General features: G+C 46.0%; 1 protein-coding gene across 2 annotated transcripts in view; it reads right to left on the bottom strand.

Moving 5' to 3' along the window:
- LOC121541809 (gamma-aminobutyric acid receptor subunit alpha-3) overlaps positions 1-20,394 on the bottom strand; it is a 162,725-nt gene that overhangs the window by 99,795 nt on the left and 42,536 nt on the right. For both annotated transcript variants that reach the window (XM_041851117.2, XM_041851118.2), the window contains exons 3-4: positions 5,743-5,864; positions 1,950-2,020 (exon numbers count right to left, since the gene is read on the bottom strand). In XM_041851117.2, the coding sequence (XP_041707051.1) occupies positions 1,950-2,020; positions 5,743-5,864 (193 nt within the window). The remainder of the gene's footprint in view (positions 1-1,949; positions 2,021-5,742; positions 5,865-20,394) is intronic.

Genomic DNA, 20,394 nt, shown 5'->3' with positions numbered 1-20,394 from the left:
GCACTACCTGAGCCACTTATGTGGGTTGTAGACTCCGTCTCATGCTACCACTAGAGTGAAAGCACCGCCAGCAAAAGTGACCAAAAATCAGCCAGGAAGCATAGGAACTGAGAAGTGGTCTGTGGTCACCACCTGCAGAACCACTCCTTTATTGGGGGTGTCTTGCTAATTGCCTATAATTTCCACCTGTTGTCTATTCCATTTGCACAACAGCATGTGACATTTATTGTCAATCAGTGTTGCTTCCTAAGTGGACAGTTTGATTTCACAGAAGTGTGATTGACTTGGAGTTACATTGTGTTGTTTAAGTGTTCCCTTTATTTTTTTGAGCAGTGTATAAGGAAATCAGTCAATTAAAACAAATTCATTAGGCCCTAATCTAGGGATTTCACATGACTGGGAATACAGATATGCATCTGTTGGTAAAGGATACCATTTAAAAAAAAGTAGGGGGCGTGAATCAGAAAACCAGTCAGTATCTGGTGTGACCACCATTTGCCTCATGCAGCGCGACACATATCCTTCGCATAGAGTTGATCAGGCTGCTGATTGTGGCCTGTGGAATGTTGTTGCACTCCACTTCAATGGCTGTGCGAAGTTGATCCAGAGCATCCACATCAATCCAGAGCATCCCAAACGTGCTCAATCGGTGACATGTCTGGTGAGTATGCAGGCCATAGAAGAACTGGGACATTTTCCGCTTCCAGGAATTGTGTACAGATCCTTGCGACATGGGGCCGTGCATTATCATGAGGTGATGGCGGCGGATGAATGGCACGACAATGGACCTCAGGATCTCGTCACGGTATCTCTGTGCATTCAAATTGCCATCGATAAAATGATAAAATGCAATTGTGTTCATTGTCCACCGCCACCATGGGGCACTCTGCTCACAATGTTGACATCAGCACACCGTTCGCACACACGACGCCATACACGTGGTCTGCAGTTGTGAGGCCGGTTGGACGTACTGCCAAATTCTCTAAAATGACGTTGGAGGCTTATCGTAGAGAAATGAACATTCAATTCTCTGGCAACAGCTCTGGTGGACATTCCTGCAGTCTGCATGCCAATTGCATGCTCCCTAAAAATGTGAGACATCTGTGGCATTATGTTGTGTGACAAAACTGCACATTTTAGAGAGGCCTTTTATTGTCCCCAGCACAAGGTTCACATGTTTAATGACCATGCTGTTTAATCAGCTTCTTGATATGCCACACCTGTCAGGTGGATGGATTATCTTGACAAAGGAGAAATGCTCACTAATAGGGATGTAAACAAATATGAGCACAACATTTGAAAGAAATAAGCTTTTTGTGCACATGAAAGATTTCTGGGATCTTTTATTTCAGCTCATGAAACATGGGACCAACACTTTACATGTTGTATGAGTGGGAATACTTGGGAACAGATTTCCTAAATTAAAATCACTTGGAGCTGATTTCCTGGTATTTTTACAGTCTTTCATGTCCAACAATTTTTGCTGAGACAAATTACGGGCCAAATAGAACCACCCGCAGGCCGCCAGTTGGGGAATCCTGCTCTAGACTGTGTCGTTGAGTCAACATTGTTTTGACCCCGCATCAGTCTCGGTGGTCACTGGGATCAATGTGTCACTTTCTGTTGCATTGTATGTACTTTTCTATACACTAGTCTCATCCACATTCATGGCCTATAACCGATGATGTCATGTTTAGCCAGTCACTCACTATAGGATGGTAGATATACAGTACAACCCAGGGCAAGATGCTTGGATAGTCCAATCAATGTGACCTTACCTTAAAAACTCCTTCTCTAAGTGTGACATAATTACAACAGTTTTGTCTCAAATATAGTATAAATGACACCAACAGTTTTTTGGGGTGAATTATTTGATAAGTTATGCTGGTCCTATCGGGGTCACATTCTGAGGATCTGGGCGCCGGATGGTACAGTAATATAACACTCACCATGTCTGTGTCTGACACCGGTCCAAAGCTGGTCACGTAGATATTTGTCCTCACCTCCGTCACACTCTCTGCTTGGACATGAGGAGAAGACAAAAAGGTCGAGTTTAAGTACCTTCATCAAAGAACAGAGGAGTGCTCCATGTAAGATGGTTACCAGTCCTTTCCCTGACCGCCAGGCCATACTGCTGCTCTGTCTACTTCAGGTTGGTTGTTGATGTCAGTTTAGTAAAGTCAGCTCACTTTCCAAACTTCAAATCCAATGACAGAGGCAGGAACATGAATGTTTGATGTCTCACCACTCAACCAAATAAACAAGGCTGAACCTATGGAGGTAGCGAGACTTTGATAGAGGTTGTTTTTAGGGAGAGTGTTTGCATCATTATCACGGTCACAAACTGAGATGAGGAATCACAGGAATAATGAGGGTTGGCAGGACCACATTAAAATCATATTTAGGCCTGTTTACAGGGACTTGTTTGTATTGGTGTCAGATGATGCTATTCACTGTGCATTATCCTAATGCGCTCTATTGTGTATAATCCTTTAACTGGGAGCGCTTCCTATCTGCACAGTCTGGGTAAACAACATTTCCTGTGTAATTGGGTGAAATGTGCATTTTCAGAATAGAGTTAAGGACTGGAGATGAAACACTGAGAGAGACTGCCAACAGTCTGCTGCACATGAGTCATCCTAAATGCGATGACGGAAGTGGGGGGAATCACCTTTTACTATAAGGTTTCCAATTAGAGCCTCACGGCCTTAACTTAGATTTAATCGATTGCAGGATGTAAATGAACGAGGGGCTTTGATGTAAGGCTGTGAGTGGCTGTCTGCCAGTCGTTGCTCCGAGACGGAGTGAAACCGATGGAATGCTTCCAGAACATGCCGCTATGGAATCTAGAGTTCCCCTGGCAACATAACATTGGCCATTAATCAAAATGCACATGCCGAGGGCTTTGGAATACAGAATACGTCCAACACATTTGGAGGGAACCTGAGATTTCTCTGTCTGGGAGGTCAGAGAGTCATGGAAAGTGCATACAAGTGAGGGAAAAAAGTATTTCATCCCCTGCTGATTTTGTACGTTTGCCCACTGACAAAGAAATGATCAGTCTATAATTTAATGGTAGGTTTATTTGAACAGTGAGAGACAGAATAACAACAAAAAAATCCAGAAAAACGCATGTCAAAAATGTTATAAATTCATTTGCATTTTAATGAGGGAAATAAGTATTTGACCCCTCTGCAAAACATGACTTAGTACTTGGTGGCAAAACCCTTGTTGGCAATCACAGAGGTCAGACGTTTCTTGTAGTTGGCCACCAGGTTTTCACACCTCTCAGGAGGGATTTTGTCCCACTCCTCTTTGCAGATCTTCTCCAAGTCATTAAGGTTTCGAGGCTGAAGTTTGGCAACTCGAACCTTCAGCTCCCTCCACAGATTTTCTATGGGATTAAGGTCTGGAGACTGGCTAGGCCACTCCAGGACCTTAATGTGCTTCTTCTTGAGCCACTCCTTTGTTGCCTTGGCCGTGTGTTTTGGGTCATTGTCATGCTGGAATACCCATCCACGACCCATTTTCAATGCCCTGGCTGAGGGAAGGAGGTTCTCAACCAAGATGGACCTGTCCATCGTCCCTTTGATGCGGTGAAGTTGTCCTGTCCCCTTAACAGAAAAACACCCCCAAAGCATAATGTTTCCACCTCCATGTTTGACGGTGGGGATGGTGTTCTTGGGGTCATAGGCAGCATTCCTCCTCCTCCAAACACGGCGAGTTGAGTTGATGCCAAAGAGCTCCATTTTGGTCTCATCTGACCACAACACTTTCACCCAGTTCTCCTCTGAATCATTCAGATGTTCATTGGCAAACTTCAGACAGCCCTGTATATGTACTTTCTTGAGCAGGGGGACCTTGCGGGCGCTGCAGGATTTCAGTCCTTCGCGGCGTAGTGTGTTACCAATTGTTTTCTTGGTGACTATGGTCCCAGCTGCCTTGAGATCATTGACAAGATCCTCCCATGTAGTTCTGGGCTGATTCCTCACCGTTCTCATGATCATTGCAACTCCACGAGGTGAGATCTTGCATGGAGCCCCAGGCCGAGGGAGATTGACAGTTATTTTGTGTTTCTTCCATTTGCGAATAATCGCACCAACTGTTGTCACCTTCTCACCAAGCTGCTTGGCGATGGTCTTGTAGCCCATTCCAGCCTTGTGTAGGTCTACAATCTTGTCCCTGACATCCTTGGAGAGCTCTTTGGTCTTGGCCATGGTGGAGAGTTTGGAATCTGATTGATTGATTATTTCTGTGGACAGGTGTCTTTTATACAGGTAACAAACTGAGATTAGGAGCACTCCCTTTAAGAGTGTGCTCCTAATCTCAGCTCGTTACCTGTATAAAAGACACCTGTCCACAGAAGTAATCAATCAATGACATGCGTTTTTCTGGATTTTTTTGTTGTTATTCTGTCTCTCACTGTTCAAATAAACCTACCATTAAAATTATAGACTGATCATTTCTTTGTCAGTGGGCAAACATACAAAATGAGCAGGGGATCATATATTTTTTTCCCTCACTGTAGGTGGCAAAGCTAGTATGGTGACAGATTTATCATACATCCTAGTGGGTATGGAATAGAGCGGGGGTGCTCAGCACTGTCAGCTTAAAACATCACATGGATTTCATATTCACACTCTCACAGACCTCTAACTGAGAATTCAAAATGACTTATAATAAGCTCCATTTTGAAAAAATCCACAATAAATGTAAAATCATTAGCACATGGTCTTATCACCAACCTGATGATGATGTAGCATTAGCATTAGCTGACGTAGCATTAGATGATGTAGTGTTAGCATTAGCTGATGTAAAATTAGAATTAAATGATGTAGCATTAGCACTTCCTCTGCAGGCAGGGCAGGGCCGTCCCCAGTGGGCAGGAAATCAGAGCTCTGCTGGACCTCTGGGATTTGAAGACTGGGCTTGCAAGCCAAGAAGCTGCTGTTTTGAATAGAGTCCTTGTAGCATTCTGCTGGCGATAAGCATCTCCTTGTGAGGAGGATTAATAATTTCATTGTTCCAAAAAGCAATATGTTCAAGATCTGAAGAGCTGTAGCCTCCTCTCACTATGATCAGGGAAACTGAGCTGTTAATGACACCATTGTATGGCTCTGAAGGATCAATGGAGGGCACGCTGACAAGGGACCCAATTGTTCATGGGGTCACAGCTCCAAATCCATCACTGCATGCCACGGCTAGCTGCCTGGCTTGGTGAGCCTGGGCTGACAATGCGGGGAGGTAGGGAGGAGGGAGGGAGGAGAGGACTCGCAGGTGCTCTCTGTTTCAGTAGAGGCAGTGGACAGCGGCTTCTTTCTAACTAGCTAGATATTAATTGTACTTCACTCCTGATCCTGGGGGACCATATCATGTGTTCAAGCTTTTGTCCCAAGCCAGTACTAACACACCTGATTCAGCTAGTGAAGGTCTTTATGATTTGCTGATTGATTCTTCTAGTTAAAACTAGCTTACTTTAATAGTTTTGGGTAGTAGAGGCAGACAGACATTGCAAAAAGGTAATATGCTAGCTAGCTGATGATCTCTTTGAAGCAATGTATGGCTATATAATGAATGTTTCAAAGACAATTTTATTAAAGTGGTGGATGGCAGACTCAGCAGCTTAGAGAGAATCCTACACATTGTGTGTGGCAAAGCCCAAAAGGCACTATTAGCAGTATGTCTGGCTCTGTTAGAGGTAGGGAGAGGTGGGCAGTGTCTTCGCACAACAAACCAGCCTACCTCCTAGTCCGGGGCGAAGCCGGTTGTCGTAGCCATCCAGTAGTCTGTCCAGGATCCGGGTGAAAATAGTGATGTTGTCTCTACTGTCATCAGGCAACGGCTCTCTGTGCCCAACCACTGCCCTGAAGAGAGAGAGAGAGCGAGAGAGAGAGAGAGAGAGAGAGAGAGTAAGAGTTTTTTAAATTGAACACAGCAGACATCTTTGAGTCTTTCCTGTACCAGTGGTTCCTCAGACTCCTCAGATTAGTCATGAGAAATACAGCTCCACCTGAACCTGAACACCACGTGTCTGGCTGTCCACAGTTTCACTCTGCACTCATAATTAATTTCCTGTTTACAACAAACTCAGGCCAGATTATTGGAGGAACCACTGTTGTTTCAAACCACTGAGAGAGCTGAAGGGGTAATTGAACCTCTTTCTAATTCAACCTTCACAGTCATGGCTACCGCAATGATTAAGACACAAACATGTTGGGGTTTAATTTGAGGCGCTGTGTGGCAGCACACCACTCTCAGACATGGAAAGACCGATTGAAGTCCAAAAGGATTAGTGAAGCCTGTCACAGAGCTGCTGCAAACTCTGCCTCAGGATTTCTTCCTCCTTCTTTACACATAATATTGACAGAGTAGGTCCTGAATATGCAGTCAATCTCCACTTCCTTAATTACCTTAAATATGCAGAGCAATTATCTTGTTGTGGCCCTGGCCACCGTTCCTCAGTGAACAATGTGCTGGTGAGACGGAGAGGGCACCATAGATGCAGCACTGATGAGCTAATGAGTGCCATTTTCAATCAAACCGAGACCCCCTGAGGGATTGATCTCTGACCTGTCTCCAGGTGACCCCTATCAACAAGCATGTCTGATGGCCGCTAACAGCTAACACTCATTTACATACAGGCATGCACCACACACAAGCACTCTCACATGAACAAACATACACTACATGACCTAAAGTATGTGGACCCCTCCTCGAAAATCTCATTTCAAAATCATGGGCATTAATATGGAGTTGGTCCCCCCCTTTGCTGCTATAACAACCTCCACTCGTCTGGGACGGCTTTCCACTAGATGTTAGAACATTGCTGCGGGGATTTGCTCCCATTCAGTCACAAGAGCATTAGTGAGGTTGGTCACTGATGTTGGGCGATTAGGCCTGGCTCGCATTCAGTGTTCCAATTCATCCCAAAGGTGTTCGAAGGGGTTGAGGTCAGGGCTTTGTGCAGGCCAGTCAAGTTCTTCCACACCGATTTCAACAAACCATTTCTATTTGGACCTCGCTTTGTGCATTGTCATGCTGAAACAGTAAAGGGCCTTCCCCAAACTCTTGCCACAAAGTTGGAAGCACAGAATCGTCTAGAATGTCATTGTATGCTGTAGCATTAAGATTTCTCTTCACTGGAACTAAGAGGCCTAGCCCAAACCATGATAAACAGCCCCAGACCATTATTCCTCCTCCACCAAACTTTACAGTTGGCATTGTGCATTCGGACAGATAGCGTTCTCCTGGCATCTGCCAAGCCCAGATTCGTCTGTCAGACTGCCAGAGGGTGAAGCATGATTCATCACTCCAGAGAACGCGTTTCTACTGCTCCAGAGTCCAATGGCGGCGAGCTTTACACCACTCCAGCCGACGCTTGGCATTGCGCATGGGGATCTTAGGCTTGTGTGAAGATGCTCGGCCATGGAAACCCATTTCAAATAAAATAAAATAAAATTGTATTTGCCACATGCGCCGAATACAACAGGTGTAGACATTACAGTGAAATGCTTACTTACAAGCCCTTAACCAACAACGCAAAGTAAAACAAACAAAAAAAAGTGTTAAGCAAAAAAAATAAAAGCAAATAACTAAAGAGCAGCAGTAAAATAAAATAACAGTAGGGAGGCTATATACAGGGGGGTACCGGCGCAGAGTCAATGTGCGGGGGCACCGGCTAGACGAGGTAATTTAGGTAATATGTACATGTGGGTAGAGTTAAAGTGACTATGCATAAATAATAAACAGAGTAGAGCAGAGTAAAAAAGGGGGACGGGGTGGGGGTGGGGGGCAGTGCAAATTGTCCGGGTAGCCATGATTAGCTGTTCAGGAGTCTTATGGCTTGGGGGTAGAAGCTGTTGAGAAGCCTTTTGGACCTAGACTTGGCGCTCCGGTACCGCTTGCCGTGCGGTAGCAGAGAGAACAGTCTATGGCTAGGGTGGCTGGAGTCTTTGACAATTTTGAGTGCCTTCCTCTGACACCGCCTGGTATAAAGGTCCTGGATGGCAGGAAGCTTGGCACCAGTGATGTACTGGGCCATACGCACTACCCTCTGTAGTGCCATGCGGTAGGAGGCCAAGCAGTTGCCATACCAGGCGGTGATGCAACCAGTCACGATGCTCTCGATGGTGCAGCTGTATAACTTTTTGAGGATCTGAGGACCCATGCCAAATGTTTTCAGTCTCCTGAGGGGGAATAGGCTTTGTCGTGCCATGATAGTTTGTTGGTGATGTGGACACCAAGGAACTTGAAGCTCTCAACCTGTTTCACTACAGCCCCGTCAATGAGAATGGGGGCGTGCTCAATCCTCTTTTTTTCCCCTGTTGTCCACAATCATCTCCTTTGTCTTGATCATGTTGAGGGAGAGGTTGTTATCCTGGCACCACACGGCCAGGTCTCTGACCTCCTCCCTATAGGCTGTCTCATCGTTGCCGGTGATCAGGCCTACCACTGTTGTGTCGTCGGCAAACTTAATGATGGTGTTGGCGTCGTGCCTGGCCATGCAGTCATGGGTGAACAGGGAGTACAGGAGGGGACTGAGCACGCAACCCTGAGGGCCCCCCGTGTTGAGGATCAGCGTGGCAGATGTGTTGTTACCTACCCTTACCCCCTGGGGGCGGCCCGTCAGGAAGTCCAGGATCCAGTTGCAGAGGGAGGTGTTTAGTACCAGGATCCTTAGCTTAGTGATGAGCTTTGAGGGCACTATGGTGTTGAACGCTGAGCTGTAGTCAATGAATAACATTCTCACGTAGGTGTTCCTCTTGTCCAGGTGGGAAAGGGCAGTGTGGAGTGCAATAGAGATTGCATCATCTGTGGATCTGTTGGGGCGGTATGCAAATTGGAGTGGGTCTAGGGTTTCTGGGATAATGGTGTTGATGTGAGCCATGACCAGCCTTTCAAAGTACTTCATGGCTACAGACGTGAGTGCTACGGGTCGGTAGTAATTTAGGCAGATTATCTTAGTGTCATTGGGCACAGGGACTATGGTGGTCTGCTTGAAACATGTTGGTATTACAGACTCAGTCAGGGACATGTTGAAAATGTCAGTGAAGACACTTGCCATTTGGTCAGCACATGCTCGGAGTACACGTCCTGGTAATCCGTCTGGCCCTGCGGCCTTGTGAATGTTGACCTGCTTAAAAGTCTTACTCACTTCGGCTACGGAGAGCGTGATCACATAGTCATCCGGAACAGCTGGTGCTCTCATGCATGCTTCAGTGTTGCTTGCCTCGAAGCGAGCATAGAAGTGATTTAGCTCGTCTGGTAGGCTTGTGTCACTGGGCAGCTCGCGGCTGTGCTTCCCTTTGTAGTCTGTAATAGTTTTCAAGCCCTGCCACATCCGACGAGCGTCAGAGCCAGTGTAGTACGATTCAATCTTAGTCCTGTATTGACTCTTTGCCTGTTTGATGGTTTGTCGGAGGGCATAGCGGTATTTCTTATAAGCGTCCGGGTTAGAGTCCCGCTCCTTGAAAGCGGCAGCTCTAGCCTTTAGCTCAGTGCGGATGTTGCCTGTAATCCATGGCTTCTGGTTGGGGTATGTACCTACGGTCACTGTGGGGACGACGTCATCGATGCACTTATTGATGAAGCCAGTGACTGATGTGGTGTACTCCTCAATGCTATCTGAAGAATCCCGGAACATATTCCAGTCTGTGCTAGCAAAACAGTCCTGTAGCTTAGCATCTGCGTCATCTGAAGCTCCTGAGGAACAGTTATTGTGCTGACGTTGCTTCCAGAGGCAGTTTTGGAACTTGGTAGTGAGGGTTGCAACCGAGGACAGACGATTAGGAGGTCCCATTCTGTGAGCTTGTGTGACCTACCACTTCGCGGCTGAGCCGTTGTTGCTCCTAGACGTTTCTACTTCACAATAACAGCACTTACAGTTGACCGGGGCAGCTCTAGCAGGGCAGAAATTTGACAAACTGACTGGAAAGGTGGCATCTTATGACGGTGCCACGTTGAAAGTCACTGAGCTCTTCAGTAAGGCCATTCTACTGCCAATTTTTGTCTATGGAGATTGCATGGCTATGTGCTCGATTTTATACACCTGTCAGCAACGGGTGTGGCTGAAATAGCCAAATCCACTCATTTGAAGGGGTGTCCACATACTTTTGTATATATAGTGTACATACATCCTTATATGGGCAGGTCGCTGTGCACTCAAACACATTATACAGGTACGTCTACCCTTTACATAGTACACTATGGGGATAAACAAGCACAAGCCCTCAACTGGCAGACAGACTAGGAATTGTGTTGGTTCAAGGGATGGGTACATTAGCTGTCCCTCTGAAATCTCCTTGTCAGTATACCAGTACTAACAGCACTGTTAAGACAATGTCCAAAAGGAAAAGGAAACTTCAATGATGACAGCAGGACAGACAGAATTGAAACAAGAACATCACTTTTGTACGTGTGTGTGTGTGTGTGTGTGTGTGTGTGTGTGTGTGTGTGTGTGTGTGTGTGTCCGCGCCTTTGTGCGTGTGGCACCTTGACGTATAAACTACTATTTGTGTTTCATATCCAATCATCTCAGACGCCAGTCAAAGCCAAAAGGGCCTCTGCTGAAAATGAAACAGGTCTGATTGATAAACACAGCAGAGCAACGTAAAGGAGAGAGATAGAGAGAGAGAGGGAGGAGAGGGAGAGACATATGGTGAGAGAGAGAGAGACAGAGACAGGGTGGAGAAAGGATAGAAAAAGAGCTGCACTGTGGGTAACTCCACCGACATCTAATCCAATTCCTTGAGCTTAAAGAGAGGCTACTTACACACCCTGCATCCAAAGTGGGTACCGCAGGAAGCTTCCCCCAACCTCCCACATGCACAACTTTCCTTCCTCCTTTGCGCTCTCTCTCTCGCTCTCTAGTAGGGCTGGGCGATATGGCCAAAATATGATATCACAGTATTTTTTATTTATTTTATGGACGGTATGACGGCATTTGACTGTATTTTATGTTTTTGAATAATAAAAGTTATACATTTGCTTTGAGTAGTGCGTGACCCTAGGGTGGCAACACATACATTCTATGTGATTTCAATGGGTCTTTCTCCATTCTGATTGTTTTATACAGTTCAATTCAACTTCAAGCAATAATCATTTCTGCATTTTCATCAATTTCTGCATTTCCTGCATTTCATTTCCACACTGCCACGTAGGGCTGCACGATATGAGCAAACAATCTAGGCCTTATTTTTTACTAAATGTTGCAATTGTGATTTAACTTGCGATTTAGAGCAAAACACTTGGGTGAACTGTCAGAATCATGGTAATAGAATGATTATTCTAATTCTACAGTTAGTATATAATAGTGGGCACTTTGAATACAGTAGTGTTTGACATGACAACGAATGAAAATGCCAGGGAGGAGTTATTGTGACAGGGTACGAACCAAAGTGTTGATAAGTGTTTCTTTGGCTACATTGAATGTTTTCTCTTAGCTACTTCATGTAACTAACATATTCTTGCTTTGCTTATTCTTCTTTGATTTAGAAGATACTGTTGCACAAACAACATGCTGATTTAAGTCTACACCATCACTGGTATTATCAGGCTGTATAGCTAATTACGTTTGCTCTGACATTTATTAGATAGCTACCGATTAGCATTAGCGATTAGCATTAGCGGCTAACCAGATTTAGGCCCAACTTGCTATGAAAATACAAACTAGCTGTTTGCAGATGTAAGAAACACAAACTAATAGTGTAATTAACGAACGCTAGTGGATTTATATTAAGAAGCACAGTGAAAACAGCATAGTTTTCATCAACATTGTTGCATTAGCTGCATTGACCATGCAGACTGAATGCAAGTGTCTCATGGTTGAGGAACAACAAATGCGCTCATGGTCGCCAGGTCAAGATACAATTTTCAGCCCAATGACCACACAAAACCCGCCCAAAAGGCCTGAAAACTAGCCCAATTTTGTTTTCCCACAGCAAGAGAGTAGTTGCCACATTTATACAATAACAATTTTTCCATAACATTATTGAGCCAATTAAGAAGGAATATCGACGTAACTTTTAACAACGTTCGAAGCAAAATTCGGTTTTCAGCAAAATAATAATTATTGCGAACTATGAACTACGTAATAAACTAATTTGAATATGTCGCAAGAGAAAATATAATTTGCCCTTATTTAACTTGCCAGATCATTTTCAATCAATCTATGTACATTTTTTTTTTTACATTTTAGTAGACACTCTTATCCAGAGCGACTTACAGTTAGTGAGTGCATACATTTTCATACTGGCCCCCCGTGGGAAACGAACCCACGACCCTTTTAACTCGTTTGACTGCTATGATTAAGCAATAAGCACGAGGGGGTATGGCATATGGCCAATATACCATGGCTAAGGGCTGTTCTTAAGCATGACGCAACGCGGAGTGCCTGGATACAGCCGTGGTATATTGGCCATATACCACAAATCCCCAGGGTGCATTATTTCTTTCATAAACTGGTTACCAACGTAAAACAATATTTTTTGTCATACCCATGGTATGTGGTCTGATATACCACAGCTTTCAGCCAATCAGCATTCAGGGCTCGAACACGGTTTATAAATTGTAAATAAATCCCTTTCGTGCATAATTATAGATACTGTAAATCCGACGGAAGAGTTTGAGTGATGAAAGTTGGACAGAGGACCTCGAAATCTCTGAGCAAGAAACGCTTGGCCGAACTAAAAAACCTGAATGTTAGGCTATTTTCTGGCAATTGTGCCATTATTGTGTGCAAGATGTTCAGACTAGAACAGCTATAAATGGCCTTTTGCAAGATTGACTTCCAATAGGCATAGGCTACAGACAAAAATCTGGGTTGATGATTATAATTCAACTTTGCCATGGTTTGCTTAGATACGTAGATGCAGGTAGCCTATAGCCTCTGTAAGTGGCTCTGGATAAGAGCGTCTGCTAAATGATTCAAATGTAAATGATAGGCCTACATCTTCAGATAGTCTACAGTAGCCTAGGCAAAATGTAGGCATGTAAACTGAACTATTTAGCAGCTTGCTTAGTTCAAATTAACAGACAAATGTATTCAACATGAATTGTTTGGCGATTTCAAAGTAATAAGTGCTTCCCAATAGCCTGCTGGAATAGGCTACAGAGGATGGAGTCGTAATTTCAATCAGTGAATTAAATATTAATAATATGTATATGAACTGAATATGCTCGTCAACAACAGCCAATGTTTTTTATTTATTTTTATTTTACCTGTAGCCTAATCTGACTGACTGACTGTTACCGTCTATCTAATGCGTTCTAACAACTGATAGGCAATTGCGAATGGAGCTTTGATAACTTCCAATTTAATTAACTAAACATGGCAAATAATAATTGCATAATAACACAAGGCTACAACAACAATACACTGAAGATATAGGCTATTTGTTAAATCTGTTTATCAGCTCCTGGTAGGCTACACATGTGGCACAAATGTATTTGCAATGACTCCAGTGATTTAGTCATTTCACATATTTATTGTATCAAATGGCAGCTTACATTAGCCTACAATGGCATATAAATGAATAGGTTACTTGATGGCCAACAGATGCAAATGTATCATTCTCCACATTTAATGTCAGTTTCATTGAGAACTTTTCCACCTAACAGAAGCACGCGAGGGAGTTCCATAACTTCCATTTCAAATTTCCACTTGCGCATAATGACAAGTTAAATAGCATACCTACAACTGGTAAAAACTTGTCACGACGTGCGCTGCTCTGGCTCCTTACTCACATGACTCAGCCAAGAGTGAACTAAGCTGCATGCTGCAGCGCTCTCTCAACACATACTCCTCCGGCCCTCCCCACCACTCACTCAGCAACAGCCCGCCTCACTGCCTGATAGTCAGATGCAGCAGTTCACAGTGAAATATATATTTTTAAAATGCCATAGCGGCCGCGGTGTAACTTAGAAGTAACCCAAAAACCTACAACCTTTTCACCCGCAACATTTTAAAAGTAGCCCAATTTCTTAGGAAAACTACGAACATGGCAACCCTGAATGCGCTCCTTGAGTGACAGGGGGCGGGGCTAGGTCTGTGTGGAAAGCGGCACGGAGAGAGAGCGGAGAGAGATGACTCAAGTAACGGAGTAAACTATAAAAATGGAAGTTACACAAGGCGTATCACATTTAACAAACCAAACATTCAAATACCGTTATAGAAGGTAAAGTAAAAACCCAAACCGGTCTGTGCATTAATACTGGTAAAATACTGCACTGTTGGAGCTATAAACACAAGCATTTCGCTACACCCGCAATAACATCTGCTAAATATGTGTATGTGACCAATAAAATTTGATTTGATTTAACGGTACACCGCCCAACCCTACTCTGGAGTGTGGTGGGGGTGCTTAGAGGGAGGCTTGGCACTGATTGACTGATAAGGACTCCGATATCGTCTGCTGCTGAAGTGGCCCACGCCACACAGCCTCATTGTCTCTTTACTGGGGATATTTTGAAAGCTGATGATTCTCCCCAGCATGCTGTAGCTACAGGGGCCCCTGCTTCATTTATTTACTATGGCAAGGGGAAATCAAATGAAAGACAACCATCTACCTCCAACAGGGGGGTATGGATAAGAGTGACACGGAGGGGGTCCATGCCCTCATCAATAAACTCTTAATTGACAACATTTCAATTCCAGAATCAGCCAACCCCCTACTGCCACCCATCACCACCAACGGCAACCCCCTCCCTACCCAACCCCCTCACACACCTCCTCAGCCAAGCCCACCACCAAGGGCAACCCCCTCCCTACCCAACCCCCTCACACACCTCCTCAGCCGAGCCCACCACCAAGGGCAACCCCCTCCCTACCCAACCCCCCACACACCTCCTCAGCCAAGCCCACCACCAAGGGCAACCCCCTCCCTACCCAACCCCCTCACACACCTCCTCAGCCAAGCCCACCACCAAGGGCAACCCCCTCCCTACCCAACCCCCTCACACACCTCCTCAGCCAAGCCCACCACCAAGGGCAACCCCCCTCCCTACCCAACCCCCTCACACACCTCCTCAGCCAAGCCCACCACCAAGGGCAACCCCCTCCCTACCCAACCCCCTCACACACCTCCTCAGCCAAGCCCACCACCAAGGGCAACCCCCTCCCTACCCAACCCCCTCACACACCTCCTCAGCCAAGCCCACCACCAAGGGCAACCCCCTCCCCTACCCAACCCCCTCACACACCTCCTCAGCCAAGCCCACAACCAAGGGCAACCCCCTCCCTACCCAACCCCCTCACACACCTCCTCAGCCAAGCCCACCACCAAGGGCAACCCCCTCCCTACCCAACCCCCTCACACACCTCCTCAGCCAAGCCCACCACCAAGGGCAACCCCCTCCCTACCCAACCCCCTCACACACCTCCTCAGCCAAGCCCACCACCAAGGGCAACCCCCTCCCTACCCAACCCCCTCACACACCTCCTCAGCCAAGCCCACCACCAAGGGCAACCCCTCCCTACCCAACCCCCCTCACACACCTCCTCAGCCGAGCCCACCACCAAGGGCAACCCCCTCCCCTACCCAACCCCCTCACACACCTCCTCAGCCGAGCCCACCACCAAGGGCAACCCCCTCCCTACCCAACCCCCTCACACTCCTCCTCAGCCGAGCCCACCACCAAGGGCAACCCCCTCCCTACCCAACCCCCTCACACACCTCCTCAGCCAAGCCCACCACCAAGGGCAACCCCCTCCCTACCCAACCCCCTCACACACCTCCTCAGCCAAGCCCACCACCAAGGGCAACCCCTCCCTACCCAACCCCCTCACACACCTCCTCAGCCGAGCCCACCACCAAGGGCAACCCCCCTCCCTACCCAACCCCCTCACACACCTCCTCAGCCAAGCCCACCACCAAGGGCAACCCCCTCCCTACCCAACCCCCTCACACACCTCCTCAGCCAAGCCCACCACCAAGGGCAACCCCCTCCCTACCCAACCCCCTCACACACCTCCTCAGCCGAGCCCACCACCAAGGGCAACCCCCTCCCATACAACCCCTCACACACCTCCTCAGCAGAGCCCACCACCAAGGGCAACCCCCTCCCTACCCAACCCCCTCACACACCTCCTCAGCCGAGCCCACAACCAAGGGCAACCCCCTCCCTACCCAACCCCCTCTCACACCTCCTTAGCCGAGCCCACCACCAAGGGCAACCCCCTCCCTACCCAACCCCCCTCACACTCCTCCTCAGCCGAGCCCACCACCAAGGGCAACCCCCTCCCTACCCAACCCCCTCACACACCTCCTCAGCCGAGCCCACCACCAAGGGCAACCCCCTCCCTACCCAACCCCCTCACACCTCCTCAACCGAGCCCACCACCAAGGGCAACCCCTCCCATACAACCCCCACACACCTCCTCAGCAGAGCCCACCACCAAGGGCAACCCCCTCCCATACAACCCCTCACACACCTCCTCAGCAGAGCCCACCACCAAGGGCAACCCCCTCCCCTACCCAACCCCCTCACACACCTCCTCAGCCGAGCCCACCACCAAGGGCAACCCCCTCCCTACCCAACCCCCTCACACACCTCCTCAGCCGAGCCCACCACCAACCGACATGCCTGCTAACATTTAGTGGCTTCACAATATGACAGATTTATTTACACTTTTCAGTGTCTTCCAGTTGTCTGTGCTCTGAGGAGATAAGGCGTCCAGGAGAGAAAGGGAACAGGTTGAACAATGGTTGCTAATGCAGCTTTGACTGACTCAGGGGTCAGATGCTATGTCTCAGCTCACTAATGATGACCAACATTTATGTGCATTCTTCTTTTATCGACTTGAAGCTAATGAGGACTTGATGAGTGTTGGGTGCCCTCTTTTGAAGAGGACTCACTGCTCTGAAAACTCAGCTCAGACTTTTATTAGGAGTCCTTATGAAGCTCTGCTCGTGTTGCCTCTCTGGCCTTGCAGACAGATGAATGCAACGGTCAAACACTGAATCTTAAAAAGTACTCAGAGTTTACAGTGAGTGAGTTTAAAGTCCTATAAAAAAGGGAGTGAGAGGGTGAGAAAGAAAAGATGAGTAAAGAGAGAGAAAATGAGTGGAAATACATAGGGCCATAGAGACAGTGAGTAGAAATACATAGGGCCAGAGAGACAGTGAGTAGAAATACAGTGGGGGAAAAAAAGTATTTAGTCAGCCACCAATTGTGCAAGTTCTCCCACTTAAAAAGATGAGAGAGGCCTGTAATTTTCATCATAGGTACACGTCAACTATGACAGACAAATTGAGAAAAAAAAGGATTTTTTATGAATTTATTTGCAAATTATGGTGGAAAATAAGTATTTGGTCACCTACAAACAAGCAAGATTTCTGGCTCTCACAGACCTGTAACTTCTTCTTTAAGAGGCTCCTCTGTCCTCCACTCGTTACCTGTATTAATGGCACCTGTTTGAACTTGTTATCAGTATAAAAGACACCTGTCCACAACCTCAAACAGTCACACTCCAAACTCCACTATGGCCAAGACCAAAGAGCTGTCAAAGGACACCAGAAACAAAATTGTAGACCTGCACCAGGCTGGGAAGACTGAATCTGCAATAGGTAAGCAGCTTGGTTTGAAGAAATCAACTGTGGGAGCAATTATTAGGAAATGGAAGACATACAAGACCACTGATAATCTCCCTCGATCTGGGGCTCCACGCAAAATCTCACCCCGTGGGGTCAAAATGATCACAAGAACGGTGAGCAAAAATCCCAGAACCACACGGGGGGGACCTATTGAATGACCTGCAGAGAGCTGGGACCAAAGTAACAAAGCCTACCATCAGTAACACACTACGCGCCAGGGACTCAAATCCTGCAGTGCCAGACGTGTCCCCCCTGCTTAAGCCAGTACATGTCCAGGTCCGTCTGAAGTTTGCTAGAGTGCATTTGGATGATCCAGAAGAGGATTGGGAGAATGTCATATGGTCAGATGAAACCAAAATATAACTTTTTGGTCAAAACTCAACTCGTCGTGTTTGGAGGACAAAGAATGCTGAGTTGCATCCAAAGAACACCATACCTACTGTGAAGCATGGGGGTGGAAACATCATGCTTTGGGGCTGTTTTTCTGCAAAGGGACCAGGACGACTGATCCGTGTAAAGGAAAGAATGAATGGGGCCATGTATCGTGAGATTTTGAGTGAAAACCTCCTTCCATCAGCAAGGGCATTGAAGATGAAACGTGGCTGGGTCTTTCAGCATGACAATGATCCCAAACACACCGCCCGGGCAACGAAGGAGTGGCTTCGTAAGAAGCCTTTCAAGGTCCTGGAGTGGCCTAGCCAATCTCCAGATCTCAACCCCATAGAAAATCTTTGGAGGGAGTTGAAAGTCTGTGTTGTCCAGCGACAGCCCCAAAACATCACTTCTCAAGAGGAGATCTGCATGGAGGAATGGGCCAAAATACCAGCAACAGTGTGTGAAAACCTTGTGAAGACTTACAGAAAACGTTTGACCTGTGTCATTGCCAACAAAGGGTATATAAAAAAGTATTGAGAAACTTTTGTATTGACCAAATTCTTATTTTCCACCATAATTTGCAAATAAATTCATAAAAAATCCTACAATGTGATTTTCTGGAGAAAAAAAATCTCATTTTGTCTGTCATAGTTGACGTGTACCTATGATGAAAATTACAGGCCTCTCTCATCTTTTTAAGTGGGAGAACTTGCACAATTGGTGGCTGACTAAATACTTTTTTCCCCCACTGTACATAGGGCCAGAGAGAGACTGTGTAATATAAGATTATTCTATTCCCTGCTCCATTCTGCTGTCACATCACATCTACCAGGGAGCAGCCACTGAAACCATTTGTTTGCTTTCCCCTTTTCTCCAAAAACCATCTACAGAAACCATAGAAAAAAGCTCTGCTGATTTCTATAAAGCTATCCAGGAAACTGGAACAAACATCACTCTCAAACATCCTGCTAAACAAGCAGCTTTATAAAATCACAAACAAATGTGTTTATTTAATTTTAAAAAGAGATGTGATCGTTTCTCAATGTAATCAAGGTATGAATTGATTGTTATTTTTTAACTACAATCTCTTCTTGGGCTTAGTTGTGGTAAATCGATCGGACAAAAATCGTCCTGCAGTTGAATCTAGTTGCCTACCCCTGTCATACACATACTCTGGGTGTTGGAGGCAGTTTTAATACAGTATATCTAGCTCTTCGTACAGCATGTTTAAGTGAATGAGCTAGGGAATGTTAAAATTGCGTGATCCCAAATAGACTTGGGGCTTAGATCAATAACTCTTTAGAATAAAACCTCAATTTGATTGCTTAGGCAAGCGTTGTGCACACCTGCACATGTACAACAGAGTCAGAATCTGATCCCTCTGCCAAATGCAAGTAAATGTCACTTGCTAGAAGGCATTCTTCAATCTTCCTCTGCATGTTTAAATGGAGGCGTTCTCTAGCCTCAACACAGAGAAGATCTAGTAAACGTGGTTTAGTGCCTGGCGTATTGGCAGCTTGCACCCTAAAGTACACCATTGGCCAATATACGATTCAGAAACAGTGGACTGACCCAGTGTACTGATCCAGAAGCCCTTCGGCACAAACCCAATCTAGTAATCCCTGGTTTGTCTATTGGATCTGCCTGAGTGTTGAGCCAAACCAAAGCCATCTCCGCCCAGCAGCTGCTGCTGCTCCTCTAGCCTGGCCCTCCACAGTCTGGCCTGCATTCAAACACACTGGATCTGGTCTCTGGGGCCTCTGAGGAACATGTAACCTCTCATTTAACATCTCCCACTTAATAACTGACCCACTCCCCAGAAGTGACAGGGTAAAATAAGGTTAGGGCCCAAGAGCTTGGATATGCCTCCAATTGACAATAGTCAGGCTCTGGGAGGTGACTAAACAAGAAGAGAGGACCAGCTCCTGTCAAAGCAGACAACATACAGATGGTACAGCCATACTGTAGTCAGACAAGCATGGTGAAATAACATCCCAGGGAGGTTTGAAAAGAAAAAAAATGTTGCACTCACAAATGACTCTGATCTACAGTGGAGTGTTTTGTTTGTTTAAGTCGCTCAGACATTACAGTGCGATGTCTCCTTGGTTTAGTGCTTTGGCTAAATGAACATCTACTGAGCAGAGTATCAATTAAATAATTGTACATAAGCATGCATTAAAAAAAACGTTTTTTTCTTCTGTTGGGATAATTATTACTAACATTTTACTAAGGCAGAATGTAACTCCTAGGAGCTTTCTTCATATTAGTTTCTCCTCTTTCATCTTCATAATTATTTCAGTGAAACTTTGCACCTTTTATGGAGCAGCCCCGGTTGTTAAGTGAACATTGTCTAACTGACTCACTTCCCAGAGAAATGTTGTCATGCTTTACTGAAGCTCTCTGCTTTACAGAAACTCAATCTTGATGC

Source organism: Coregonus clupeaformis, chromosome 27 (assembly GCF_020615455.1).
Source record: "Coregonus clupeaformis isolate EN_2021a chromosome 27, ASM2061545v1, whole genome shotgun sequence".
Taxonomy (NCBI): domain Eukaryota; kingdom Metazoa; phylum Chordata; class Actinopteri; order Salmoniformes; family Salmonidae; genus Coregonus; species Coregonus clupeaformis.
The sequence above is the reverse complement of the archived record's forward strand: the minus strand, read 5'-3'. Positions and strand labels throughout refer to the sequence as shown.